Source organism: Periplaneta americana, chromosome 12 (assembly GCF_040183065.1).
Source record: "Periplaneta americana isolate PAMFEO1 chromosome 12, P.americana_PAMFEO1_priV1, whole genome shotgun sequence".
In the NCBI taxonomy this organism is placed as follows: Eukaryota; Metazoa; Arthropoda; class Insecta; order Blattodea; family Blattidae; genus Periplaneta; species Periplaneta americana.
Window position 1 is genome coordinate 163,116,659 of NC_091128.1, and position 27,593 is coordinate 163,144,251.

At 34.9% G+C, this 27,593-nt stretch overlaps 1 protein-coding gene across 13 annotated transcripts in view; it reads left to right on the forward strand.

Annotated features, from left to right (window-relative positions):
* Positions 1-27,593, forward strand: part of Piezo (piezo type mechanosensitive ion channel component) — a 303,168-nt gene that overhangs the window by 267,371 nt on the left and 8,204 nt on the right. For 12 of the 13 annotated variants that reach the window (XM_069842458.1, XM_069842464.1, XM_069842463.1 and 9 more), the window contains 10 exons: positions 486-792; positions 2,528-2,700; positions 2,954-3,101; positions 5,074-5,288; positions 8,492-8,650; positions 10,722-11,105; positions 13,214-13,395; positions 14,243-14,506; positions 15,845-16,064; positions 19,533-19,653. In XM_069842458.1, coding sequence (XP_069698559.1) covers positions 486-792; positions 2,528-2,700; positions 2,954-3,101; positions 5,074-5,288; positions 8,492-8,650; positions 10,722-11,105; positions 13,214-13,395; positions 14,243-14,506; positions 15,845-16,064; positions 19,533-19,653 — 2,173 coding nt within the window. Of the gene's footprint in view, positions 1-485; positions 793-2,527; positions 2,701-2,953; positions 3,102-5,073; positions 5,289-8,491; positions 8,651-10,721; positions 11,106-13,213; positions 13,396-14,242; positions 14,507-15,844; positions 16,065-19,532; positions 19,654-19,729; positions 19,851-27,593 lie in introns of all 13 variants that reach the window. The other variant, XM_069842460.1, reaches the window with a different exon arrangement.

The window sequence follows — 27,593 nt, forward strand, 5'->3', positions numbered from 1 at the left end:
AAGCGGACCTGGTTTCAAGTCCTGGTTGAGATTTTTCCTGGATTTTCCCTCAACCCATTAAGAGCAAATGCTGGATAACTTTCGGCCCTGGACTTGGACTCATTTCGCTGGCATTATCGCCTTCATTTCACTCAGATGCTAGATACTCATAGTGAGTTGATAAAGCATTATAAAATAAACCAATAAAAATTAATAATAATTCAGCAATTTTTCTGACTACGACTATGACTTAAGACAGCATATGACATAACATACGAGTCGCAGTCATAGTCATCGTCATCATCATCATCATAATCATCATCATAAGATGTTTCCAATTATTTAAGGATCGTCTTGTTTCAGAACATAGCCTCCTCCACACAAAGCCCTATTTTGCCATAATTCCTCATCATGGATTCCAGTGAAAGAGAACTACACAATTTACATGGTGTTAAACCCATATTTTGACTTGATAATTAATTAAACTGTTTTTTTCTCTCTCCTAGGTATATGTTAAAGTCTCTTGGTTTGTGGAAAACAACATACGAGGATCCAGTCATGTTTAAAGAAAAAGAACAGAAGTTTCGTTTGGATGGAGAAGGTGATTCAGTGGGATTGCATCGTGTGGATGAAGAAGACACCCTTACAGCTGATGTTGCCATGCCCACTAGCAAGGATTTGGCCATCTTGAAACATGGCGGAAGTCGATTATCATATTCTGCGCCGGGTTTGGGGAATTCAGGGTCTTCGTCACAGCTGGGACGTGGTTCTGGCCTGCGTCGCCGTTCCTCAGCCGGGAATGTTTCAGACCAGGTGACACTATTCTCATAAAATGTCTTGTGGCTATATTTTTACCGCTTCTTCTAAGTTGTTTTGAAGATATGATGCTTTGTAACCATCCACAGCTCGTTTTCTGCCAGTTTCTCGCCTCCAAATCATTGCAGATGACACTATGATGCTTGCTTTTATATCTAAAATTTGCAAGTTCAAATCCATTCGAGGGAGGATGAAGTTTTAAGATTCTTTAAAAATCTGTAGCATAACTTCATTCGGAAAGGAAATAAAACCTTTTTCATTAATAAACTTCCTCGTATGTAATCGTGAAAACTTTGTAACCAATTCAACAGTTCATAGCATAAATACTCGTTAAAAAGATGACTTTCATACTCCATCAGTATCTGTCATGCTGTCAAAAAGAAGTGCATTATATGGCAGTAAAAATTTTTAATATTAAAAATGAAACTCAAAACATAAGATTATTTAGGACTAAATTAAAGAAGTACCTACCTAATTTCTCACGCCTTCTATTCTGTAGGTGAATTTATGACATTCAACAACGCTTCATCTTTCAACTAGACCGTGACTATAATTAAGACTATAATACAGCACTATTAACACTTTTTTACAAATATTCTAGCTGTGAAACGATGTACGAAGAAAACCATGGTTTGTAAATAAATACAATATAATATAATACAAGTATCTCCATCTAGGAGCAACATGCCAACTTCTAGATCACTTAACCATCTTATCTTGTCTATGGTGCGTCATTGGCAGTGGTTATTCCAGCAAGGAGTACAGGAGTATCCCATGAAAACCATCCATAAAAATAGTCCTTTTACGCTAAAAAATTAACTTGATTTTGTTAGGATTGGAGTGTAGCTCTTTAACTGGGAAACTAGTGCTTTTTATTTTTATTTATTTATTTACTTAACTAGCTAGCAAGTGAATACAAATTAAATTTATAAAACAAAAATGTTTCTAGGCACTACCATAAGAGCCAGGCTCATGTACGGTATGGTCTTAGTCAATAATATAATATAAAATTTACATGGACAGATTACTAAATACAGCAAGTAACTTAATTCATACCAATTAATAACACACAGGAGCAAAAAAAAAAAAGAGAGAGAGAGAGAGAGAGAGAGAAAAATACACAATTTAATATAAATTGACAATCAGACAGAAGCCAATGATATTCAATAAAAACATGAATATAGTCGACAGAAATAAAAGGTAAAAGAATGCATATTTGTTAATATTATATGTCATGAATAATTTTATAAATTTCTTTTTTAAAAGTTTCAATTGTAAAATATTTGAAATTTTGAAAATGGTTTGTAATATTATTATAAAGTCTTGGGCCGAAGTATTATGAATTTATAAATTGTCTTTCTTATACTTGTACACATGAAATCAGTTTGTTTATCCCAACGTAAATGCTGGCCTATAATAATTCCTAAATATTTAACTTGTGTGGAAGGTGTTAGATGTGGGCAATTACAATAATTATTTGTTAATTCATTACATGAAATATTAAGTATTACTAAGTGATAATTATTCATAGGTGGAGATATTATTATTATTATTATTATTATTTGTTATTATTTGTTATTAATTCAACGGTGTGTCATATTAAAAGAATTCTTAATGATAGGCCCCACCCCAAATCTCCCTTAGCTCTGTAACCTTCATCTTTAGTCAGATTAGTGTGTTTTTTCCTCCCTGTGATCAGTTTACAATATCAGAAGATAATTTTTGCTATTAGGTGGTGACTCAAGGGGGCCGTCGCCTGAGTGCCTACAAGACAAGCATGGAGCAGTCTGAGTTAGGCGAGCATGTCAGGTCTGCTGACGATGACCCGAGCACTTCCAACGTGATTGTTGTTCGCACCGATGAAGAAGAAGCTAGTGACCACATCCCTGGCTTCCTGCTGCTCGCGTTAGTATACAGACTGCGGTAATCTTAACACTCTTATGATCTGAGATAATCCATCATCTTCATTAACCTATGATATTTCTTCTGTTTACAACTGCAGATAATCGAGACCTTCCACATACCAGTATATTTGCAGACTGTACAAAATAAATTCGCATATATTTTTCTAATAAAATTGCTTCGCAAGTACTGTGGGTGACTGTATAGGAATTTAATTTTTATTACGAGTGTAAATTCATGTTTTTTTTTTTTCCAGCTCAAAACGATATTGTGACTCAGTGAAAGGTTTCTTTGACCACCTGTTGTCGAGAGCGCAGCGCGTCACCGCAGATGTGTATGCTTTGATGTTTCTGTGCGACTTCTTCAATTTCATGGTTGTCATTTTTGGCTTCGCATCATTTGGGGTAAGTACTGTTTTTTATAAATCATAATGAACCCATATGTGGTCAGGTGTTTTGAAGTAAGTGTAATAATAATAAAAAAGTTGCTAACAAATTTCGCAAGAAGTCTGTTAACATCTTTCATATGCGAGAAGTTCAAATCGTCGGTTTACAAGCAAAACATATTAAGTCAAAAATAGGTCTATTACTTCTGAGAAAAAGGCATTTGAAAATTCTTGACAAAACTGAATCCTCAAAATAATGTTTTTAGTAAATTGTTTCCCTTTATGTGCATTTCATTTTCCAATTCTAAATGGTATATATTCAATAAATAATAAAGAGAAAATAATAATTAATAATGCAACACATAAATTGTATTAAATATATTTCACTCTGTCATATTCACAATTCTTATAAATAAGAATCAATTCTTTAAAAATTTTAATAGTATCACAATAACAGCCAACAGAGAACAATGTTTCACGCAATTACAGAGATACTATGAATCTCCTGTCACTTTATTGTCTTGCAGTGTAGGCTTTCACGGCCGGAGTCTATAGATGTAGATTCATTTTCCGGGCTGAGAGGCCGTGGTCTATTAGTTGGTTTTATACCAGACGGAACCCAGAACGGGAGCAGCGAACAAAGCGGGGCAGACCGCAGCGACAACAGGCCTCGGCCCGCGAGCCGCACTATAAATACGCCCACACAACCAGACACAGGATCAGTTGCCTCAGGTACGCCGAGAAGAGTCTTGCGACCTCGGATACCACTCCACTGAAGATGTCTGCCGCAGTTGCAGACGAAGCGTCTGGTATAAAACCAACTAATAGACCACGGCCTCTCAGCCCGGAAAATGAATCTACAACTTTATTGTCTGTTTCTCTCTGTCTTTTTCTTTCTTTCTTTGATGAGAGACATAAATAATATTACATTCATTTAAGAGTGCTTCCATTTATGCTTTTTGTGACTCCTAGCAGAATGCAATAGTCGTTTCTCATTTTTTGATTTAAGGTAAAAAAATTCTGAACAAGTCATATTAATGCTCACATTGATGAGAAGTTTTGCTTTGATCAAATCGACAGAACACTTGTACCTAACATGAGTTCACTTTAAATTCTCTGCATAGGTATTGGAGGAGTGTTATAGCCAAGGCTCATGACACCACCTCTTGCAAAGCAAGCAGACTGCACTTCTTAAAAATTCCCACCCACTCCAAGCCCATTCTTTTGTTGAATCCTTGTCCAAAAACTTTCGGTAGTATGTTCTTTTTAAGACAAAAGGAAAGCTACTTTAGTCAATTAAATTACAAAAGTCCCAAAAATCAGGTCTGGCGAAAATTGTAATGGTTGCCAACCCTGATATCAGTGGCCTAAGTGAACCTCGGCTTTCCCCACCCTACACCACCCAATCCATATCATCTTCCCTTTTTTTTTATCATCCATTCTTTCGCCTTATTTTGTTTTTCTTTATTGTGGACAGGGTGGAGTAAGTAGTGATTCAAACAAATCGTCTCGTTATGTTAACAAGTGAAGATATGGAGATCTCCACATTTTCAGCATTAATGTTGTAATGTTACTCGTATTTTATGACATAGAATATTTTTTTTTTAAATTCTGTATGTTAAGCATAATTTTATTAATTGGTTATTTTACGATGCTGTATCAACTGCTATGGTTATCTAGTTATCTCAATGAGATGAAGGTGATAATGCCAGCAAAATGAGTCCAGGGTCCAGCGCCAAAAATTAACCAGCATTTGCTCTTAATGAGTTGAGGGAAAATTCCAACCAAGTAACTTGTCACAACCAGGATTTGAACCCGGGTCCACTATTTTCACGGTCAGACGTGCTAACCGTTACTCCACAGCAATGGACTGTTAAGCATAATATATAGCATTAAACATAAACTGATCTCAGTACCTTTGAGTCTCTTTACGATTCAGATCGTGATGTGTGTACGTAGTGTGTTGTTCAATGCGAGATTTTACGTTGCAGTCCGACCTGGGAGAAGGAGGAGTGTCCGCCTATCTAGAGGAAAACAAAGTGCCAATCCCATTCCTCGTGATGTTGATCCTGCAGTTCGCACTCATCGTGATAGATAGAGCCCTGTACCTGCGAAAGTACATCCTCGGCAAGATAGTGTTCCAGTTCCTGTTGGTGATTGGTGTCCATATTTGGATGTTCTTCATCCTGCCCTTAGTGACTGACAAGTAAGTCTTCAATTGCTATGACAGACATTATCATTCTGCATATGGACAAAAATAATTGAAGAGTCCACTGCAAGAATGATGGATGTCACTTTCTTGTCGAAAATGAACCAAGACTGTCAATGTATAGCTTAAGACATATAGAATGTACATAGAGAGTTATATGGCGTTAACAGTGATATTCATTGTCCAGTAATGACCGGAAAATCACAGTTAAGCTTTGAGCGCTAAGCATTTCAAACTTTCAATTGCTTCTCCTGAAAAATGTATACCAAATGACTTCCATCATTCTTGCAGTGGACTCTTCAATTGGAAACTTCGATAGCTTCTCACACCACACACGGGTGAAAAAAAAAAGTGCTTAAATCATTGAAAATAGTCTCAGAATTGAAATACACCATCTAGAGACACGATGTGATCATTGCTAAAACTATTAGCCCACCCAACCTGCCCCAAATAGCTTCCTCTTTTATATACCCGATTGATGATTTTCTCCGACATTTGCACACACAATGATGATGTAATCCTAGTAATTCAGTGGTACAACTATAATATTGTACTATGCTTACGAAAGTACACCTTTTTTCGTTCTGGCTCATGGTACATCTCCTTTCTTTGCTACAGTCGACGGTAAATTTATCTATCTACCAAAAAGTTTCTGTGTAAAGCATACCAAAAGCCTGAACAAATGAGGTGTTCAGAGCAGAAGTGGTGTAAGTCAAAAATGGGTAATGAGGGTTAAAGTAAACATTCTGTAAAATACAGCGCAAAGTAGCAATTAATATTCAATTTATTTAAACTATTAGTAGTCAGTGGATAGCACGAAGGACATATTAACACACACCTTCATCTCAAACAGCAGAAATAACTAAAATGCTCTCTCAATTAATATCACTCAATAAAAGAATTGTATTCCAATGGATACCATCCCACTGTGGAATCCTGGGAAACGAGAATGCGGATGCTTTAGCAAAGAAGGACAGCACTGCTACTTACAGACCTGTTACTAAATCTACGTATTACTCTGTGAAGAGATTTATTAAATCTACATACTTAGACTTCAACAAACAAAATTTGATAACACAATCTCAAGGGAAACAATGGAACTCTCTGCATCAAAATCCACAGTTAATTCCCGATTTACCACGAAAATCGTCTGTAGCTGCATTTAGATTGGCAACAGGCCATGACTGTTTGGCCAAACACCTGCATAGAATTGGAATATATCAGTCCCCTAACTGCCCATTGTGCAACTCAAACCAAGAAATGGATTCGAAACACCTCAAAATCTGTGCTTCAGTGGCTGGCCATGATAATTACTTACTTACTTACAAATGGCTTTTAAGGAACCCGAAGGTTCATTGCCGCCCTCACATAAGCCCGCCAGCGGTCCCTATCCTGTGCAAGATTAATCCAGTCTCTATCATCATACCCAACCTCCCTCAAATCCATTTTAATATTATCCTCCCATCTACGTCTCGGCCTCCCTAAAGGTCTTTTTCCCTCCGGTCTCCCAACTAACATTCTATATGCATTTCTGGATTCGCCCATACGTGCTACATGCCCTGCCCATCTCAAACGTCTGGATTTAATGTTCCTAATTATGTCAGGTGAAGAATACAATGCGTGCAGTTCTGTGTTGTGTAACTTTCTCCATTCTTCTGTAACTTCATCCCGCTTAGCCCCGAATATTTTCCTAAGCACCTTATTCTCAAACACCCTGAACCTATGTTCCTCTCTCAGAGTAAGAGTCCAAGTTTCACAACCATACAGAAGAACCGGTAATATAACTGTTTTATAAATTCTAACTTTCAGATTTTTGGACAGCAGACTGGATGATAAGAGCTTCTCAACCGAATAATAACACGCATTTCCCATATTTATTCTGCGTTTAATTTCCTCCCGAGTGTCATTTATATTTGTTACTGTTGCTCCAAGATATTTGAATTTTTCCACCTCTTCGAAGGATAAATCTCCAATTTTTATATTTCCATTTCGTACAATATTCTGGTCACGAGACATAATCATATACTTTGTCTTTTCGGGATTTACTTCCAAACCGATCGCTCTACTTGCTTCAAATAAAATTTCCGTGTTTTCCCTAATCGTTTGTGTATTTTCTCCTAACATATTCACGTCATCCGCATAGACAAGAAGCTGATGTAACCCGTTCAATTCCAAACCCTGCCTGTTATCCTGAACTTTCCTAATGGCATATTCAAGCGCGAAGTTAAAAAGTAAAGGTGATAGTGCATCTCCCTGCTTTAGCCCGCAGTGAATTGGAAAAGCATCAGATAGAAACTGGCCTATACGGACTCTGCTGTATGTTTCACTGAGACACATTTTAATTAATCGAACTAATTTTTTGGGAATACCAAATTCAACCATGATAATATCTTTGAAAAATATTGGAGTGCAAGAGGTCAAATGACTTTATTGTCAAACGCTGGCATTAGAAAACAACAACATATTAACTGCTACTTTGCGCTGTATTTTACAGAAATTTTACTTTAAACCTCATTACCCAATTTTGACTTACACCACTTTTGCTCTGCACGGCTCAAATCAAACCTAACCTGTTGCTGATCCTCAACCTTACGAAAATTTACTTATTTATCTTTCTAGATATTGGCAGCAATACACTTCCCAAAAGTTCTCTGCCAGATATAGTGAGTGGAATTGCGATATAGTGAGTGGAATTGCGGAAATGCAGCTTATGAAATGTGATACACGTACATATACATATACGTAATATTTTCCTCGTGTTTATTTGTAAAGTTACTCCACCTCTCACTTTCATTTGATAATGAAATAATGTAACGCAAATCAAACGTCAGTCCCATGTGTGGTGTGGGAGGATATCGAAGTTTAAATAAATAATTTACTGGCCAAAACTCATGGTAAAGTGAAGAGGTGGAGATCTGAAACTGCAGTCCCCACAAATGCGAAGTGAGCAGAAGATTAAGAGGGATTTCTGGGCACAATGTTTAAAAATAAAAAAGTGAATAGCCCAATTTAATGTAGAAGAAATAATGTTACAAGGAAACATTAAAAACATCATATACATTAAAATACTGAAAATTTAAAAAGTAGATGGGGAGATAAAGAGAACACACGGTTTTAAGCCGCAGAGGGCACTAACTGTCACTGTTCAAGGATTTCTTTGTGTGGACAGATAATAACATGCAGTTGTGATGATGTTGCAGGCAATTCAATGCAGAGTTACCACCACAGATGTGGTTCATGGTGAAGTGCTTCTACCTGCTGCTGTCAGCGTATCAGATACGAAGTGGATACCCTACACGCATCCTGGGAAATGTTCTGTGCAAACGATACAATGTCCTCAATATGGTTCTTTTCAAGGGGTAAGTTTCCATGTCACTACTACAAAGGAGTTCTTTGCATACTAGATTAGAAAACTTAAGTTCCTGTCAGCACTCAATCTTTGTCGGTCATTGTGACACCAGCAGATGTCATCAAGAAGGTTTCTCTAATCATCACAAAACTGTGAGAATGCATTCAGTGAGTAGGCCCTAGTAATGTAATGTAATGTATTTTTTATTAAGCATTTCTTCCAGATAGATGGTACTTAACATTTTTCATTGATTATAGTTCATGTTGACACTTTGTTAAAAACATAAAATTGTTTAGTCACACGTTAAAAAGTGTTAAAATTTTTAAAAAAGGTGTATACCTTGGACAGACGGCCCATTTCGACGTGATGTTACGTCTTCATCAGTGTCTCCTGAACTACTGGTGATCTTGAATTCTGCGATGTGCATTTGTCGGTTGTAGGGGGGTGGGGGTGTGTTGCTCTTATGGTGGGGGCTGCTGCTGCTGCTGTGAGTGTCGTAGCAAAAGTATAACCATTTTAATGTAGCCACCATATTTTTATGTTATGGCGGTTATATCCAAACAGTTTGGCAGACCACATCTGCTGTTGGTTAGTGCATCCATATGACCTAGCTGGGAGTATTGTCAGACAACTCCACCGACCATATCCCCTCTTCCCCATTTAGGAGATGCTTATCCATGTCATGGCAGGTTAGCATGCTGAAATGGCATTTCCTCCATTTTTATGGGATAGTTATACCGCTGTGACTCGGTCCCCAAAGCCTTGTTTGTTAAATACAGGTTGCACCACAGGAAGTTGATGGGATTTGAGTCGAAGAAGTTATGGAATGCACTTCACTACTCAGTGCAACCCACTTAGAGTAATTAGTTATAAATAGGACTTAAGTATAAAATATGATATGATATCGTCGTCTGAATGCAAGAACTAGGTAACTTGATTTTTCATATTTTGTGACATCCTCTATTTACTTATTTATTGCACTAAGGAATATGTCTCGTTTTCTTTTACCTATTTGTTATATTGGAAAATAGATGTGGCTGGTATCGTTCGATCAGTTACCTAGATCCTGGATTACATTCTGTGCGATTTTTGCTATGCTATAAAAGAGGTAACTAAAAAATGCAAATTTCGAGTTACCTAGTTCTTGCATTACATTTTGTGCGATTTTTGCTATGCTATAAAAGAGGTAACTAAAAAAATGCAAATTTCGAGTTACCTAGTTCTTGCATTCAGGCGACGATATGATATGATATGATATAATATATATTTCTTCACAGCACTTCTTTACATGTAATGGTGTACCTCACATTTCTGTATCCGGTGCCACCATTAACATATTATTACAATAACACATTATTTGCAGTACACGTCTACACAAAAACTCCCAATTACACTATGTACCTTTTTTGTTACTTGGTCAATCTCCCCTTCAGAATTTCTCCTACATTTCATTTGCTATTCTCTATTTGTTCATTAATCCTAATATATCTAATATTATATACTTCTTTCTCACCCCCCTTTTCCTCTAACTACTATTCACTAAAATCTCAATTTCAGTTTTTCTCTATAAATTATCATATTGAATTATTTGCCTATTTGTTTTTTGACCTTTTATTCATTTACTGTTCCAATGTTCAAATGTTAGTACTAATTTTATGCTGTCACTTGTTCACTTCTCTTAACCCTTTCTCACTATTTTCACTCATTCTTATTTGTGCTCACTTTCACTTTCTCACTATTCTGCTTACACCTAATCCATTGCCACTATGCTCACTTCCTATAAATACTTATATTTATCTCTACACATCAGCTTATACACTTTCTCTCTCCCCTATACTTCTCGATCATTTACAGTTTCACTTTACTTGCACTTTTGATCACATCCCCACATTGTTTTTTAAACGTATCAAATATCTCTGTTATATCCTCAAGTGTCGCCGGTTTTGACCTTTCTTTACTGTTCGTCTCTGCCTTATTTCTGTCTTTGTCAGTATAAAATATGTCAGCACTGTATCTCTTTGGTATAACATTCCCAATTGGATTCAATATTCGTTTAAGACAATGTTTCAACTTTGCTTCAGGTTCATGGCTGTGCCCTTCTTATTCGAGTTGCGCGCCCTTATGGATTGGATGTGGACAGACACGTCAATGACCGTTTGGGATTGGTTAAAGATGGAAGATATCTTTGCAAATATATTCCAACACAAGTGTGCAAGGCGAATGGAGTCGGAATATCCACAGCCTCGAGGAGAAAAGAAGAAGCCATTAGTGAAATATCTAATGGGAGGTGGTGGCTTGTTTGTCATCATTGCTGTGATCTGGTTCCCATTGGTTATATTCGCACTTGGCAGCACTGTTGGCCAACCCAATCTCCCATATGATGTTACAGTTACAATGGATATCGGTAATTACCAACCCATTTACAAGATGTCAGCACAGAACAACACTATCAACACTATTGACAAGTAAGTACGGACTTGTAATTAATTCAAAGTAAATTTAAACTTTATTCCTAAATTAATTGAGGTTTATTTGTATGAAAAATTTAAGTAAATAATCATGTTGCATTTTGTTTATAATGTTGAACGAACACTATAGTACCGAATTCTACAGCACAGATATGAGATCTGTGTTGCTGCACAGGAGTAAATACAGTCAACCTGAGGGTTGGCTTGAGTGATAAGAAATGTTCCTTCATTTTTTTAGTGTCAGAATGCAATAATAATACAGTATGTTTTAGGCTTAATAGCTATAGTAATTGGGTCGTTCGGTCACGTGGATTTAGCAATTTGTAAAGACCTCAACCAACAAGTAGAATATCATTTCCATCCCTTTGTACACATGAAAATGTATGTATATCCAACCATTGACACTTAACCACGTGACAAATGAAACCACCTTCAGATTTATTTAACCCTGGAGAAAGCACATAGCAGGGAAAAGACCGTACTTTGTTTTAAATCTGCACTACTTTAATGGCAGAAAACCTCTGACCTCCTCACGCTTTCATATCCTTAACTAGTGCCTTGTTGACAATTTGTGCACCTGAAATAATCAAAGTTGTACTCTGCTTCGAACAGATGCTTGTTATTTTTACAGCACTGTGTTTTTGACCGCGTGTGCTCTTTCATGTTAGAACACAAAAATGTATTCCCTGTATCCCAGTAAGGTGCATGTTGCACTAAATTGGCAACATTGTGATAGCGTGACTTCCCCACTTCATCATAACCTTAATTAGAGCATTGTTGACATTTTGTGTACTTGGCAACACTCAAAACTGTACACTTATAATCACATGCTCGTTCTTTCTGTGTTGTCGGATAATCCTCACGTTATACTGGGTGTTCATTTCAAAGTGTGTCATGACGTCACTGTTGTTGGGTCACCGATTTGAAGCGAGATTCAGTTTATATGTTAGAGAAGTTGCCTATTATTTAAGGCGTTCTTCAATCTGAACTTGAGAACGTGTACGGTATAACTTGAACGTCGTAGCAACAGATGGCGGTCTGTACGGTCTGTGTGCTACCATAACCTCTTTCGAACTGTGTTTTGCGCCGGCAAGTCGTACCCAGGGTATTTGTTATCATCGGTTGCGTACGGTAACATTCCACAACACAAATCAAATGCTCCGTGTCCATGTTGACCGTCGAAGTTAATGTCAACAAATACGTAAGTAATCGTCTTAACCCTCTCCCCATATTCCGACAGTACGTATTTCCAAACAGTTCACATTCCTGCCACTACCGGTGTTACCGTACGAATCGGCACGTACTCTTCAGAATGAACGCCGTACTTGCTAGCCAACTTCTCTGCCTCTTAGATTATACACCTGAGCTGCGGAAGTGTAGGAAGATTGAATTCTCTAGGCTCATCAGTTAGCCACATGATGGCATACAGCGAGCCATGACACATTTTGAACTGAACACCCAGTATAAATACCAGCTTACCAGTACTATTCTGTTTTGCGTTTTATATAAAGAACGATCCTGCATTATTCATAAAATATTGATATATTATTTGTGTAACTTTATTAGTTCTGTTAACATTACTTCCGTAATATTAGATTAGATTTATTGTGAAATGTAGAACGTATTATTTCATTTTTTCTACAAAATATTGTAATATTCATTTCTGCAGAATTTTTCTTGTTGTGTTACTTTATGTTTATAAAAGCACTATGATACTTTCCCCATTTGTATTAGAGATTTAATTGAACCATTGTGTTGCTGCAATTTAGATTATAGCATTAAAGAAAAAAAAAACTACTGTAATTAACTTTTGAAACAGAAAAAATGTAATGCGAAAATGTAATAAAATGTTCCAAGGTTGTATTGTTAAAAATCTTGTAATGTATAAAATAAGAATAATATCACGAGACAACATGTTCAAGCAAAACTCAACAAGTGAAGCTTAATAACATATTTTCAGTAGCACAGTCTTTTTGACCACATGTGCATCCTCATGTTAAAACGGGTTTAATAATCTTGGGACAAGAGAGCATTATTCCACAGTATTGAATTGTGATCAACACATCTTAATTGTGCAGACTAGTTACATATTCTTTCTTTTACAGAATGAGTGAACAGACTTGGAATAAAATGCAAAATGCATATAATAAAAATAAAGTTGCATTAACATTTTTATCCAACTATGATCACACAGACATAGCGATAATAAGAATGAGTAATGCTTCAAGAATGGTTTGGGGCATCTCCGAACCGGACAGAAATTACCTCTTAGCAGATCTCCAATCAAGTAAGTGTTGAAAATTTCTCTGCTTTGTAGTTTAGTTTGCTACAGTTCAGTTTATGCGTAGTTTTTATTTGATCTATCTCTCTGTCTGAAAGTCTCAGGAATCTTCTATGCCACATCAATAAATTTAGGAATGCAGTTAATTGTCAGACTCCAAAGCAGCTATTCTAACAATAGTCTCTAAACACACACCTTCATCTCAAACAGCAGAAATAACTAAAATGCTCTCTCAATTAATATCACTCAATAAAAGAATTGTATTCCAATGGATACCATCCCATTGTGGAATCCTGGGAAACGAGAATGCGGATGCTTTAGCAAAGAAGGGCAGCACTGCTACTTACAGACCTGTTACTAAATCTACGTATTACTCTGTGAAGAGATTTATTAAATCAACATACTTAGACTTCAACAAACAAAATTTGATAACACAATCCCAAGGGAAAAAATGGAACTCTCTGCATCAAAATCCACAGTTAATTTCCGATTTACCACGAAAATCGTCTGTAGCTGCATTTAGATTGGCAACAGGCCATGATTGTTTGGCCAAACACCTGCATAGAATTGGAATATATCAGTCCCCTAACTGCCCATTGTGCAACTCAAACAAAGAAATGGATTCGGAACACCTAAAAATCTGTGCTTCAGTGGCTGGCCATGATAATATCTTTGAAAAATATTGGAGTGCAAGAGGTCAAATGACTTTATTGTCAAACGCCTGGCATTAGAAAACAAAAACATCTCTCTGTCTGTCTGTCAATATGTTCTCCTTCTTTTTATATTCTTCTCTTCACTGTTTTGTACTACATTGGAGGAAAAGTAAAGTAATGTTTTTATTTGCTGTTTTTAGACAGGCCAATTGTGGTAAGATTCACTTGGCACGTCTCGAGGGTAAGCCCCAATCCAAAAACGTCAGGAGAGGCCACAGACTTCCAACTGTACGAGATGAACTACGAAGTGGAGGGGAAGCCGAACCCACAGCGACAGAATCTTATCAAGATGCTGAACAGGACGGCGCAAACAACGGCACTTATTCCCAATATATTCCCCAAGTTCCTCAAAGTTACCAATCGTGGGAAGGCCACGCCTGTCTCTCAACTCATGTTGCCAAAACGTAAGTCTTATTATTTTTTCATTTCAATTCAGTGTTTCTCAGACCATTTAAAAATAAGAAGCTCTTCAAAGAATTCTGCTGGTCTGTTGAACTACCAAAATAACTTTTTTCTGTGATAGTGCGTAAAGCTGCATTTTACCCACTTATCAGTGCGTAAAGTGCGTAAAAAAAGCAAGTAATCACTTTACACACTGCTTTTCATTTTACACACTGCCAAAGAAAATGCAATATTCAATGTACAAACTTCATTCAGTAAGAAATTAATACATTACCTGGAAAGGGGAAGGGGAAAGGTCTTATCCATCCCATTCAGTTCACAACTCGATTCGAGATAGCAGCATTAAATAATGAGTATTTGTTCAGTGCCAGGGCTAACTTTCTTGTCGGCAAATACGTTATTCAAAAGAGCACGAGAATAAGGAAAACAGTGCAGTATCTATGAAATTGTGCTGTGTTCATGAGAAACAATATACTCTATTATAAAATACACTTTTTTCATCATATGAAGATAAATAGAAAGTATATACATAGGGAAAGATTAACTCTAGATTTGAACATATGTAAATAAAAGGTGCTAAAATGTTTATGCAGAAAACAAATGGATTTGTTGATGTGATATTAAAAATTCTTTCTTCTGTTTTCCTTGCGTGTTTTTTGGTTGTATCTGCATTCTAAGAAAGGATGTGATGGATTTAGTTTACATTTGGTAGTAAGATCCCCAATTTTAGCCAGGAAGTCATCGAACTGTTTACTGAAAATTGCAGGAAAATAGAATTCAAGTAGTAGAGAACAGTTTTGAAAACTTTAAAGTTCCGTAAATTTATTATATTATTTTATTACTAGGTCAATTATTATTGTTATTTTTATTATTATTATTATTATTATTATTATTATTATTATTAAATATTCACAATGTAAATCAATACATTATCGTTACTTTTCGTTTCTGATTTGAATGTCCTGGCACTACTCAAAGTGGCTTCAGTTGCCACTGGTCTGCAGACGTAGGTTGAGGAACGCTGTTTTAATTCATATTAAAACATTTGAAGTCCAGATAGTTATCATGGAAATTACGGATTACCATTGTAGATGAGTCTTTTCCTTAAGAAATACCAGTATACATATTGATTACACAACTTTTAACACTATATCACTTTGGAAAACGTATTATATATCTTTCACGTGTTAAATTTTATGTTGCCATGTTATGTTACCTGATGAAGGCCAATAACAGACCGAAACATGTTAACAATGTAACATAAAATTTAACACGTGAAAGATATATAATACGTTTTCCAAAATACCAGTCACTATTTGCCTATTTATATCTTATTTCAGCTACCATATTAGACCAGTCATACAGAAATATCAGTCTGAAGTATAATGGAATCAATGTGTCCAGTAGCCAGAGCTGGTGGTCACTTGAAGAGACTTGCAACGATGAAAATTACCAGGAGTTCTTAAACAAAATAGACGACGATCACTGCAGTAAACTAGTTATTTATACTTTCAACGACAAGTCTTTCCCAAAAACCCTGAGTTTCATCTCTGGAGAAGGGTAAGTACAACTTGGCACAGATAAAAATATAATTTCAATATCCTAATAATATTCCAGAACTACATAAAGTTTTCTGTTGCGTGGTTCAGTATTATTCAATAAATAGGGACATACAAATAAATCAGTGTAAACAAATAATATGTCTTACAATATTGGTATTCTTCACAGTCAAAGGCCTGAGGTTCAACGAAGCAGACTTTTGGTGACCGCAAGTTGCATGTACCGATACAGTAGAGCATCAATTATCCGAAATAATTGCGGATGGGGGGGGGAGGGGTGTTCAGATAATTGATTTTTTCGGATAACCGATCATTTACGAAAACAAATTGTACTGGTGTCATAGGAGCTGTATGAAACAAAGAAATGCTGATATTAAACACAAAACGGTACATACAGTATATATTTTGTATATTAACTTATTAGATTACCAGGAAACAATTGGCATTCATACAGTCCTCTCTGTAGATTGAAAACTCATAAAAGTTTCATATCCATTGTTCAAGAATTAAAACAGAAAATCAATATCCCGAATTTAAAAGAAAACCTACAAATTAAACCAAACCCTTTAACTCTATTAAATATGGAATATAATCTAAATTTAACAGAAGAAATACTGAAATCAGAAGTAAACACTGAAATACTAAAACAATTGTCTTTAGAGACAATTAATATTAGATACCCTCAACAAAACTGGCTTCATTTATACACTGACGGATCCTTGATCTCCAGAGAACAAGGTGCCAGTGCAGGTGTTACGTGCTGTCTCTTCTCACTTTATAGATCTCTTGGATATGGAACAACAAGTTTTGATGGAGAAATCATTGCAATAAGTGAAAGTCTCAGGAATCTTCTATGCCACATCAATAAATTTAAAAATTCAGTTATATTGTCAGACTCCAAAGCAGCTATTCTATCAATCGTCTCTAAACACACACCCTCATCTCAAACAGCAGAAATAACTAAAATGCTCTCTCAATTAATATCACTCAATAAAAGAATTGTATTCCAATGGATACCATACCACTGTGGAATCCTGGGAAACGAGAATGCGGATGCTTTAGCAAAGAAGGGCAGCACTGCTACTTACAGACCTGTTACTAAATCTACATATTACTCTGTGAAAAGATTTATTAAATCTACATACTTAGACTTCAACAAACAAAATTTGATAACACAATCCCATGGGAAAAAATAGAACTCTCTGCATCAAAATCCACAGTTAATTCCCGATTTACCACGAAAATCGTCTGTAGCTGCATTTAGATTGGCAACAGGCCATGATTGTTTGGCCAAACATCTGTATAGAATTGGAATATATCAGTCCCCTAACTGTCCATTGTGCAACTCAAACCAAGAAATGGATTCGGAACACCTCAAAATCTGTGCTTCAGTGGCTGGTCATGATAATATCTTTGAAAAATATTGGAGTGCAAGAGGTCAAATGACTTTATTGTCAAACGCCTGGCATTAGAAAACAACAACATATTTTGTATCACACGTCTTTCAAATAACACAGAAAACTGACTAGCCTAGTTTGAAGAGTTCAAAACGGCCATTAAAGTAGGCCTACAGTTTAGGAAAAGAAGTCCAAACTTTTGCTTCAGAGCTGAGACTCGTTTTTTTGCAGCTAAATCTTGCAAACAGCACTAGCGAAACTTCTACATGGCGCACGCGCAAATTCAAATTTGCCAACTGGAACGCTTTCAGTTAACCGATGTCTCGGTTGATTGGTATTCGGATAATCGATGTTCTACTGTAATAATATTTTCCATGTATTCATCTAACGTCAGAGAATATTTTAAAATTCCTGAGATTTCTTGTCTCATTTCTAATGAAGACTGGTGACAACCCATCACCGTTTTCAGTCACTGAAACTGCTTGAGCAGCATGATACGGTTTTGTCTCACTCTGTACCTCCAAATTCAGATTTTTTTTTAGTGGGTAATAATATGGTTAAATTATATTATGTGCATTTATCATTGAGAACCTTACTGTTAATTCTATCCAGAAGCTTCAGTAAAAAAACATTTTTAAAATTTACATGGATAAAAACTTAACTTACCTGTGAACCACTGTGTCAGAAGCGGTTAACATCATGCCATTTTAAGCATGTTTATATCGCCAATAGAAGATGAGAATTGTAATGCATAACAGGCAGAGCTCAATTTAAGATTGTTTTCCAGTTCAAGTGATTATCTAATTCAAAATCAAGAAACTTTGTGCCTGTAGATTCTTTGAGATCATTTCCATTTATCTAAAGTTGTCTAAAGTTAAAATATTCATTCCAGTCTCTTGCAGGTGACCTACCGCTTCTTTATAATTGAGATTAGAATGAATGTGTTACTGTTTTACATTGACTTTCATGATAACGTAGGCTTTCCTGCACTATGGTAATCTGGCAGTGTCGAATTTTATTTTTGAGATAGAGACACCTGTCAATTAGAATTAATTATTCCTTCAGTGATGTGTGAGGATGATGACTAACAATGCAATTTTGATCTGGACAAGAAAATAATATACTTTGATAGTATTTTATTATTAACGAACAAGGTGATTTTTTGTTCCTTAAATGTGTAACACAGTACTTCCACATTCACTGCTTCTCTGAAGGAAGTCATCCCATATATATATATATCGCCATTGGCAGAGTTTCAAAAAGTAGAAGTCTATAATAATGAATGTGTCGTGACTCATGCCCATTTACTTCTGGACACCATTTAATGTTATGTTTTTACTTCTAACACTAACATCATTATATCGTACTATAACTTGCATCAGATGGCTTGTACAACGGTTTGATACTGGGTTTAATTCCCGGCAATTTATATTTATCAGGATTTCAGGATTGTTGAAGAATGTGATATGCATCCACATGCCACGGAAAAGTATGTCGACGTCTGCTGGTGTCTAATCGGAGCTCATAGTTAGATCAGCGAATTCCATTTCAGCTAAGCCACAGATTTCTTTGAACTAAAGAATTCCCTTTCTGACATTTTTATAACATGTACCGGTAACAATATTTCTAAAATATTTCCTAAGATGATCACAGGTCATAGAACAATAGAGAAAGTGCTACAGGGTAGTTATGCGCTGGAGTACAACAAATGCTATTTAAATGTTAAGCATCCAATTTTTTATATTAATATAATATAATATAATCTAATATTCATTTGTTTTATATGTACCAGTAGTATTTTTATTGTTACTGGTATCTTATCATTTCTCCTATTAAATAAAAGCAATATGTATTAATGTTTTTTTTTTTTTTTTTATTTTTAAATAATATAAATTGGAAGTGTTTTAAATCTCTGTTACAGTTGAAACATATTTTTTTCAATATAATTGAAAGTAACTTCATGTGATGGGTATTTTATTTTATTTTATTTTAAGTTACTGGTTTGAAGTCTTTTACGTAGTATTTTGAAGAATTGTTTAATTTTTAGAAATATCTCTGTTTGTTTATCTTAGAATCATAGGTTTATACGTGGGCCTGGTCCTTCTGTTTTCTAAAATCATCCGAGGCATCATGACTGGTTTGTTGGAGAAGATCATGTTTACAGACTTGCCAAATGTGGATCGTATACTGCAGGTAACTGTATTAGGGTTTAGTCTATGGTCTCTCACTGTCCTGAGTATTAATGCTGCCTTGTTAATTGTATTGTCAGAATCATCGGTATGTACACGACGATGGTTTTGATCGTCAGTAATATTGTGCGTGGGTACTTCACTGGAATCTTCAATACCATCATGTATGATGACATGCCCAATGTGGATCGGGTGCTGCAGGTAAGGTACACGTTGATATGTGAACGAACACTGTACAGAATAGCCGGCACTGTACAGGCAGCATGGCCAACATCTCTTCAATGCAGCATGGCCAGAAATTCTTCAGAAATAGATGTTTCTGTTTATATTGATCTGTGACTCCAACACCTGCAAATTCCTACTTACTCTACGGAAGTAGAATGGAATTTTTAAGATGAACATTTTATAATAGGAAATATTTTTCCTTCCATCTTATTGGAAATTTCAGTTGACGTCAGAGAATATTGACTTTCCTTCTGTGCATGGTAATTTTCAATACATATCTTTCGATATTTCTCGGTCAGTAAAGTTTGATTCACAATATATTGCTGAAATTATTCTCAATCATGTCAGAATAAAAAAGTAGTTGCCTCTGCGGTAGCCATGTTCTATGTTATACAAAAGGAATAATGTGTTCACACCTGAACTGTATTTGGAAGTCTTAAAATTTCATATTATCATTAGAGATGGTGATTTTTACCATATTAAAATGTTAAACATTGATAAAAGAAATGTGTTTTCAGGTCATTGCAGGCAATATAACTGTAGTTTAATATAATAATTTTAGTCCAATCACCATAATTGAATAGATCAAGTACATTTAATAAAAAATGCGTTTATTTCATTTTTATAATATCTGCATTAAAATTACAAAATCTGAATCTAAAGCATTAAGAATATAATTAAACGAACTTAGAGAACTCATGCAATTCAGACGTAGTTAAGTGAATACATAGAATAAATTTGTATGTTATTTTGTGCAAGATCGTGCGTATTTGCTTGTTTTCCGCACAGAACCAATACGCGGTAAGTGTGAAATTCTACATTCAGTATTCCCAACGTAACACACATAACAATTTCCCTCTTCTTACCGCTTAAGCGCGACATTCATTTTACTGCTTTAGGCTTTAAACATATTATTTTTAGAGACGTTTAACATAGTAATAATTATAAATTGGAAACTTACCACTGCAATTTCACCTAAATTGCAATGTTAATTATTGTTTTTAAATATTTGCAAAAATTAAGTAAAGTTACTACTCCACGAAACTTATTGCATTCCTGATACAAGTAACATTAAGGAAGCCGTGAAAAAATAAACAAGATTCCAGATGCGGATGTTATTACTGCAATATGTTATATAAATAATATTGTTAAAATATTAAAATGAAAAATAAATCATTACATAACCTTACCGTTTGTTTTAAGTTCGCATTTATAGACTGGGGAAAAAAAAAAGACAGACGTATATCACGGCCTGCTGGAGTATAGTAAACACAGAAAACATTTTATAGCAACAATGTTGAAGAAAGATATTTTGGTTTTCTGAAGTTGTCGTCATTAAACAGAAACCAACAAGGAGATTTCATTACAACTAATTAGAAATTCGTCATTCAGGTATGTAATAAACGATCTTCGCACAAAATAATATACGATACACGAGCGGTATGTTTGTTTTCATGTTCTCGGAAATTAAAAAAGCTCAACTACGTTTCGCTTTTTCAATCTTTTCCTCGACCATGAAAACGTCAACATACCGCTCTTGTAACGTATATTACTATTTCGTCATTCTTCTGTCACATTGACATAATTGTAATTTTACATTCAAATTCTAAAAGTGTGTTTATATCACATATATATTTCAGAAACCAGAAATTTACATAATTCGCATTTTTTAATAGATTAGGGACTAATATAAATAGATGATGGACAAATTAAAATAATATGTGAATTTACATTCATCGATTTTTCGAAAAATCACCATCTCAAATTATCATTTTGCTGATTGGTATAAGTAGGTATTCTTACAAATCACAATGTGATATTTTTGTACTTATCATTAACAAAAGAAATATAAGCTGAACTTAAAGAGAATAAAATAAAAATATCTTTAAAAATCAGCGTTTCCATATACAAATTGACTGATGAGAATTCAGAAATTAATTGTGAATTTGATGGGAATGAATATGCAAAAATACATGGAAATATAGTCCCATTCCTTTGAGCTTGAACTCAAGTTTATATTATGAAAAGGAAGTCAACATTAGCATGCTGTGTGAAAGATGGTTTGTGAGAAAGTAATATTAAAGCTAAGACAGTTGCAATTGCATCGGTAATTTGGAAGTGACGAGGATGCAGTAAGAACACAAACCACTGCAAGATGAACATTACAAATCCTCTGTGTGTGTATTGGTTGCATGAGTGTACAGAAGCCAGTCTTCAGAACTCTTCAGATGCATCAGTGTGCTGTGATGTTAGAAGTGGAAGGTTCCGACCGGCTCGCTCTGCATGATGAAGAAACAGGAACACAAGCTGTATCCATGCTTTCAACAACAAGAACGATACACAGTTCGGACGGACTTTCTAAATAATTTTTCATTTAAGTTTTCTATTAAACAGTAAATGCAATCTGTCCCAGCATTAAGTGCGTCGAAAAAGAAAAGAGCTTCAGATCTAACAAAGTTTGGCATTTTTTAGCGCACTATTGTTGGGATAGGAAATCTTTTGCTGTTTTACCAAGCTTTTCCATTGTTTTTAAAGTGTGGAATAATAGTTGTAGTTTATTCAATTTTTTGGAATCGTTTTGGAAAGTCGATAAGCTGATAGAACTGTAAACACTTATTAAACTGAAATTAAGTCCACACCTGTGGAGTAACGGTTAGTGCGTCTGGCCGCGAAATCAGATGGCCCGGGTTCGAATCCTGGTCAGGGCCAGTTACCTGGTTGAGGTTTTTTCCGGGGTTTTCCCTCAACCCAATATGAGCAAATGCTGGGTAACTATCGGTGCTGGACCCCAGACTCATTCCACCGGCACTATCACTTTCATTCAGATGCTAAATACAGCATCGTAAAATAACCTACTTAAAAAAAATAAAGGAAAAAACTGAAATGTTTCTGTTTTCTTTACATTTGTAAAAGATGTGACATGAAGAGGTTTGTCTGCTTTCCAAAATTAACCGTTCTCCAAAATGAGAACTAAACTTATGTACAGGTAGTAAACTATTAGAAAATGCTTTACTCTTTTTAAGAGTTAAATCTTTGTCAGATTGCAATTTATCTTGGAATTATAAAACAACACGGCAGATCTATTTTAATTTTATTATTTCGTTTAATATCAAATGTTTGTGTGTATGACATTTGAGAAATCTGCTCACACATTGTGTTAATATGGTGATGTCATCCAAGCAAGCTATGTCACGCAAGCGATATTGTTTGTAAACAAATGGGGGTGCATAGTAAATGCGGGGAATATAAAGACAAAAATTGGAAGAAATATCAAATTTGCGTTTAAAATCTTAACCATTCTTACAATGTCAACCATGCTTACATTAACAGGCACGAACAACATAAATGTTTCAACGCAATTATAGGGATTCTATGAATCCCCTGTCACTTTTTCTGTGGAAATATCATGTAGGTCCAGGGCTGTATTTTATATTGTAGGCACACGGTAGCATGCACAAAATTCAATCCCTCTTTACTGTGAATATAACCCAGGATCAGAAATATCCAGCTCATCGATTATGTGCTGAAAATTCGAATAACAAGAAGGAAATCATGAACCTGCTACAATGAAGTTACGTTAGTTTCGACTAAATCTAGCCAGCCTTGCATTCCCTTCATTTCTCCGAAATTCAATTAAATGCTCTGATGCAACAATCATAGAATTTTCGAGAACCTGTGCCATTCTCTCAGAGTTTCAGTACCAATCGTCATAAAAATTAAAAATTAGCTAAAATTTAGACTACAATAATAAGGAAAAATTTTGCTCTTTGAAAATACAAATAATTATTTGTAACTCTTCCTTGTTGTTGCATTTACTTTGTCAAAACAACATATGCGGAAATTTTATGACAGTTTGTAAGCAATATTCTAAAGTATTCCAAGATGAGTTGCATGCCAGTCTGGGTTTAACTTTCTCTGCAGAGTCCCTAGTTGTTTATCTGCGTATTTGTAATTATTCCAATCTCATTAACGATTGTAATTAATGTGACAAACTCGGTATACTTATATTTCCGTAATGATGACAATCATGAAATTTGCATTGGGAATGACAGCAAAATGATTCATTTTCATTATTAATATGTGAATATCCTTAAGTTTTCCCCAAATCTACATTTTAAATCTATAATTGCCCGGCATTATAACGTGATTGACTCTGGACATTGAACTGTGTTATATAGGCTAAATCTATACTAATAATAAATCTGTAGCCGAAATTTTTCTGGTAATTTTCGATTTTCCAAAAATAATTGGTCCTAACATATATAATTAACCACTCTGAAACCAAAAATCGCTTTTTTGAAATTTTTGTCTGTCTGTCTGTCTGTCTGTCTGTATGTTTGTTACCTTTTCACGCGATAATGGCTGAACGGATTTCGTTGAAAATTGGAATATAAATTAAGTTCGTTGTAACTTAGATTTTAGGCTATATGGCATTCAAAATACATTATTTAAAAGGGGGGTTATAAGGGGGCCTGAATTAAATAAATCGAAATATCTCGCTTATTATTGATTTTTGTGAAAAATGTTACATAACAAAAGTTTCTTTAAAAATAATTTCAGATAAGTTTTATTCCTTGAAAAATTTTGATAGGACTGATATTTAATGAGATAAATTAGTTTTAAAATTAAAATAACTGCCATCTAAGGCCGTGTAATGAATTAAAAAGCAAATGACTTCGTCTATAAGGGGTCTTGGACAGCAACAATCGAAAGCTATGAAAGATAGCCTAAGAGAATGTTTCTGTGTTTGTGTAATATCGGAAGCTAAATTAACCGATTTGTATAATTAATTATTAATTCACCATTGGAAAGTGTAGTTTCTCTAGATGGACATAATGCTATAATGTTATTACAGTAACTTGTGAGTGAATCGAGGACAGGTAAGATTAAAATAGCTTCTAATGCACAGAAAACTTGATAGGCTATTCTGTACATTCGTTTCCTGTATTTCCTAAAATAATTTTTATGACCAAATGAGTGGTCTCTGGATCAAAATGATCGCATTTTAATTATGCAAATACAATTTGAATTAAGTAACATAATAAACGATTTATCCTTATATCAAACACGAATGTTCCCTGGATCAAATGTCCTATTTTAATTATGTAATTACTTTATATTTATTTCTAATGGGTGCAGCGGAGCGCACGGGTACGGCTAGTAATAAATAAATAAATAAATTTAGCCTGCTAGATCCCGTAAGGGCAAGGGCCTCCTGATTGACAGGGCTTGGCTCAGTAGACTTCACTCGTTAGGTGAGCCGATCCTAAGGAGTGTTCTATGTACACAAACACTATATGCACTTGTAAGATTCGCACCACACTACACACTGAGGACGGTCATATAATGTATTAGGGCATTATAACATCAGAATTTAATTCAGAATAATAAATGAGGCATGGAAATGGAAAAGCTGAAAGTGTCATGAACAAAAATGTACAGGAACCACAAAAAACGGATAGAAAAACGCACTTTCATCTTGATAATTTTGTAAAAAATTGAGTCAACCTTCATGCATGTGAGAATTAACTAGCAGTAGTCCAACAGCAACAGCACATAGAACAGTTTCAAGTGAAAAAACAATTTATATTATGTGTCGCACTTAGAAGCCTTTTCCATTTACATGCCACAAATATATTTTTTTATTTGAAATTTCACTGAAACTCTTGATACTACGCATTTTGAAACAATGAAAAATTAGTTTAACTTTTCTTATAAGTATGTTATGCTCAAAATAGTGGGTATTTAAATTTGTGGTCAGTTTTACGAGATTGTTGTTATGACAGATAGATATAGGAGGATTGTTTACTCTTACTTACTTACTTACTTACAAATGGCTTTTACGGAACCCAAAGGTTCATTGTCACCCTCACATAAGCCCGCCATCGGTCCCTATCCTGTGCAAGAATAATCCAGTTTTCGAGGCTTATTGTAGGGGTTCGTAACAAGCTGTTTTTTACGGTGATGGGTTGTTAGCCCTTCGCCCAACCCCCAAGCTGGAGGACCACCCTTTATCGGCTGTCCACGACTGCTTATTCAATATATTCGCAGCTACCCTCCATGTCTGGAGGCAGTCTCCTCTATCCGCAACCTGAGGACGTGCCATGCCATGGTGATAGGGACCCACAATACATGGTTGTTTACTCTAGGCAGTGTAATTTAGAATATACTGAGGACTTGTATGAAATTAGATGGAAGTTATAAATAGCGATATATTAAAAGGGGAGAGGCATACCTTTAGCTTGTATAATTCTACTGTATTTCAACATTTTTTTCCTCAGGATCTATAGGTCAAAATTTCTAAATAGGTAGATAACATTGTGAAGTAAAATGAATAATAAGAATTCGGAATGCAACTTCTGTTGATAAGTAACCAGTAATTAACTGTATTGGAATGTTTGCAATCTTGTGTTGAGATTCAATGTCTCGAATCTGGATTGTAATGTTTTTTTCCGTAATGCATGGCCAGCTTGATAGAGTAGGCAACCTTCCCGGATTTCGAGCGAAATAACTTTGAGGATGGAAACATTTAATAGTTCAAAAATGCTGGAGAACTTAAATCTTAACATACGATTCCAAATCCCATAATATTCGTCACAATGTAATCACCATGAAATTTGAAATCTCATTAACTATATTCATGTCGCTTAGTGTGTATTTCAGCTATTTCCTCTATAATTGTCTTTCCATAATTTTTTTAACTCGTTTTAAAATAATGTCAGTAATTTTTTACTGTGGTGAAAGTTAATAGAACTGTTGCTGTTATGTCATTTAGAATTCTTACTCTGATATAATTTGAATGCATGCACACTACATGAAACTATTGGCTCTGCAGAGACGTGTACATAAGAATCTACTATTAACAAATTATATTAGGAAGAATATGTTTGCAGTATTTGTGGTGAATTAGTGCTATTAGATTAGCTGTGATTAGATGGGCATGCAAAAATTAGATATTCATTCACAAAATACTGCAAAGCTTGGTACAGTGAAATCTATTGAAGTTGAGATCTTCTCATTGCTATAAAATTAATTTTCTTAAGATTTTTTTTAAAAATAGGTTATAACAAAAATATCTAAATTGTAAGACTATAAAACGTAAGTTAATACTGATCGTAAAGAGATTCTAATTTTTTTATATCAGTCTGTCATTTCACTCTATAAAACAATAATTAATATTTTTTTATATTTCATTAAAAATTAATTGAGATTTAAGTATACAAATTATATAGCAATATGGCTTTATGTGCATTGTTATTAAATGTCCCAAATTTCTAAATTTTATTACAGTTAAAAATTCAACAAAATTCACTGTGCCACATAATGCTTAAGTAGAAAATGTAAATATGGCGTACTGGTATGTAAGAGTTTGGCTGTTCGGTTAGTGTTGTTATTTCACTCATACCTTTCAGCCATAGCTCTTTTTATCTTTGTAATTTGTAAATTATTTAATCTTTCTATGCCCCGAACTTCAGGGTAGCTATATTTTTGTCAATTTAATTGTTTCTGACAAGATGTTTGTGTCTCCAAAAAAATCTTCAGAATTGTTTTAGTAATCTATAAATTCTGTGATTACTTCGTTAAATATAATGGCATTGTGCTCATTCATTACACAAAGAGGGACTCATTGATATGAAAGAAAGTAGGCTTTGACTTCTATATGTTGTATACCATCACAAGAAATGCCAGTTATGTTGTTATACCAGTTATATTCATCAG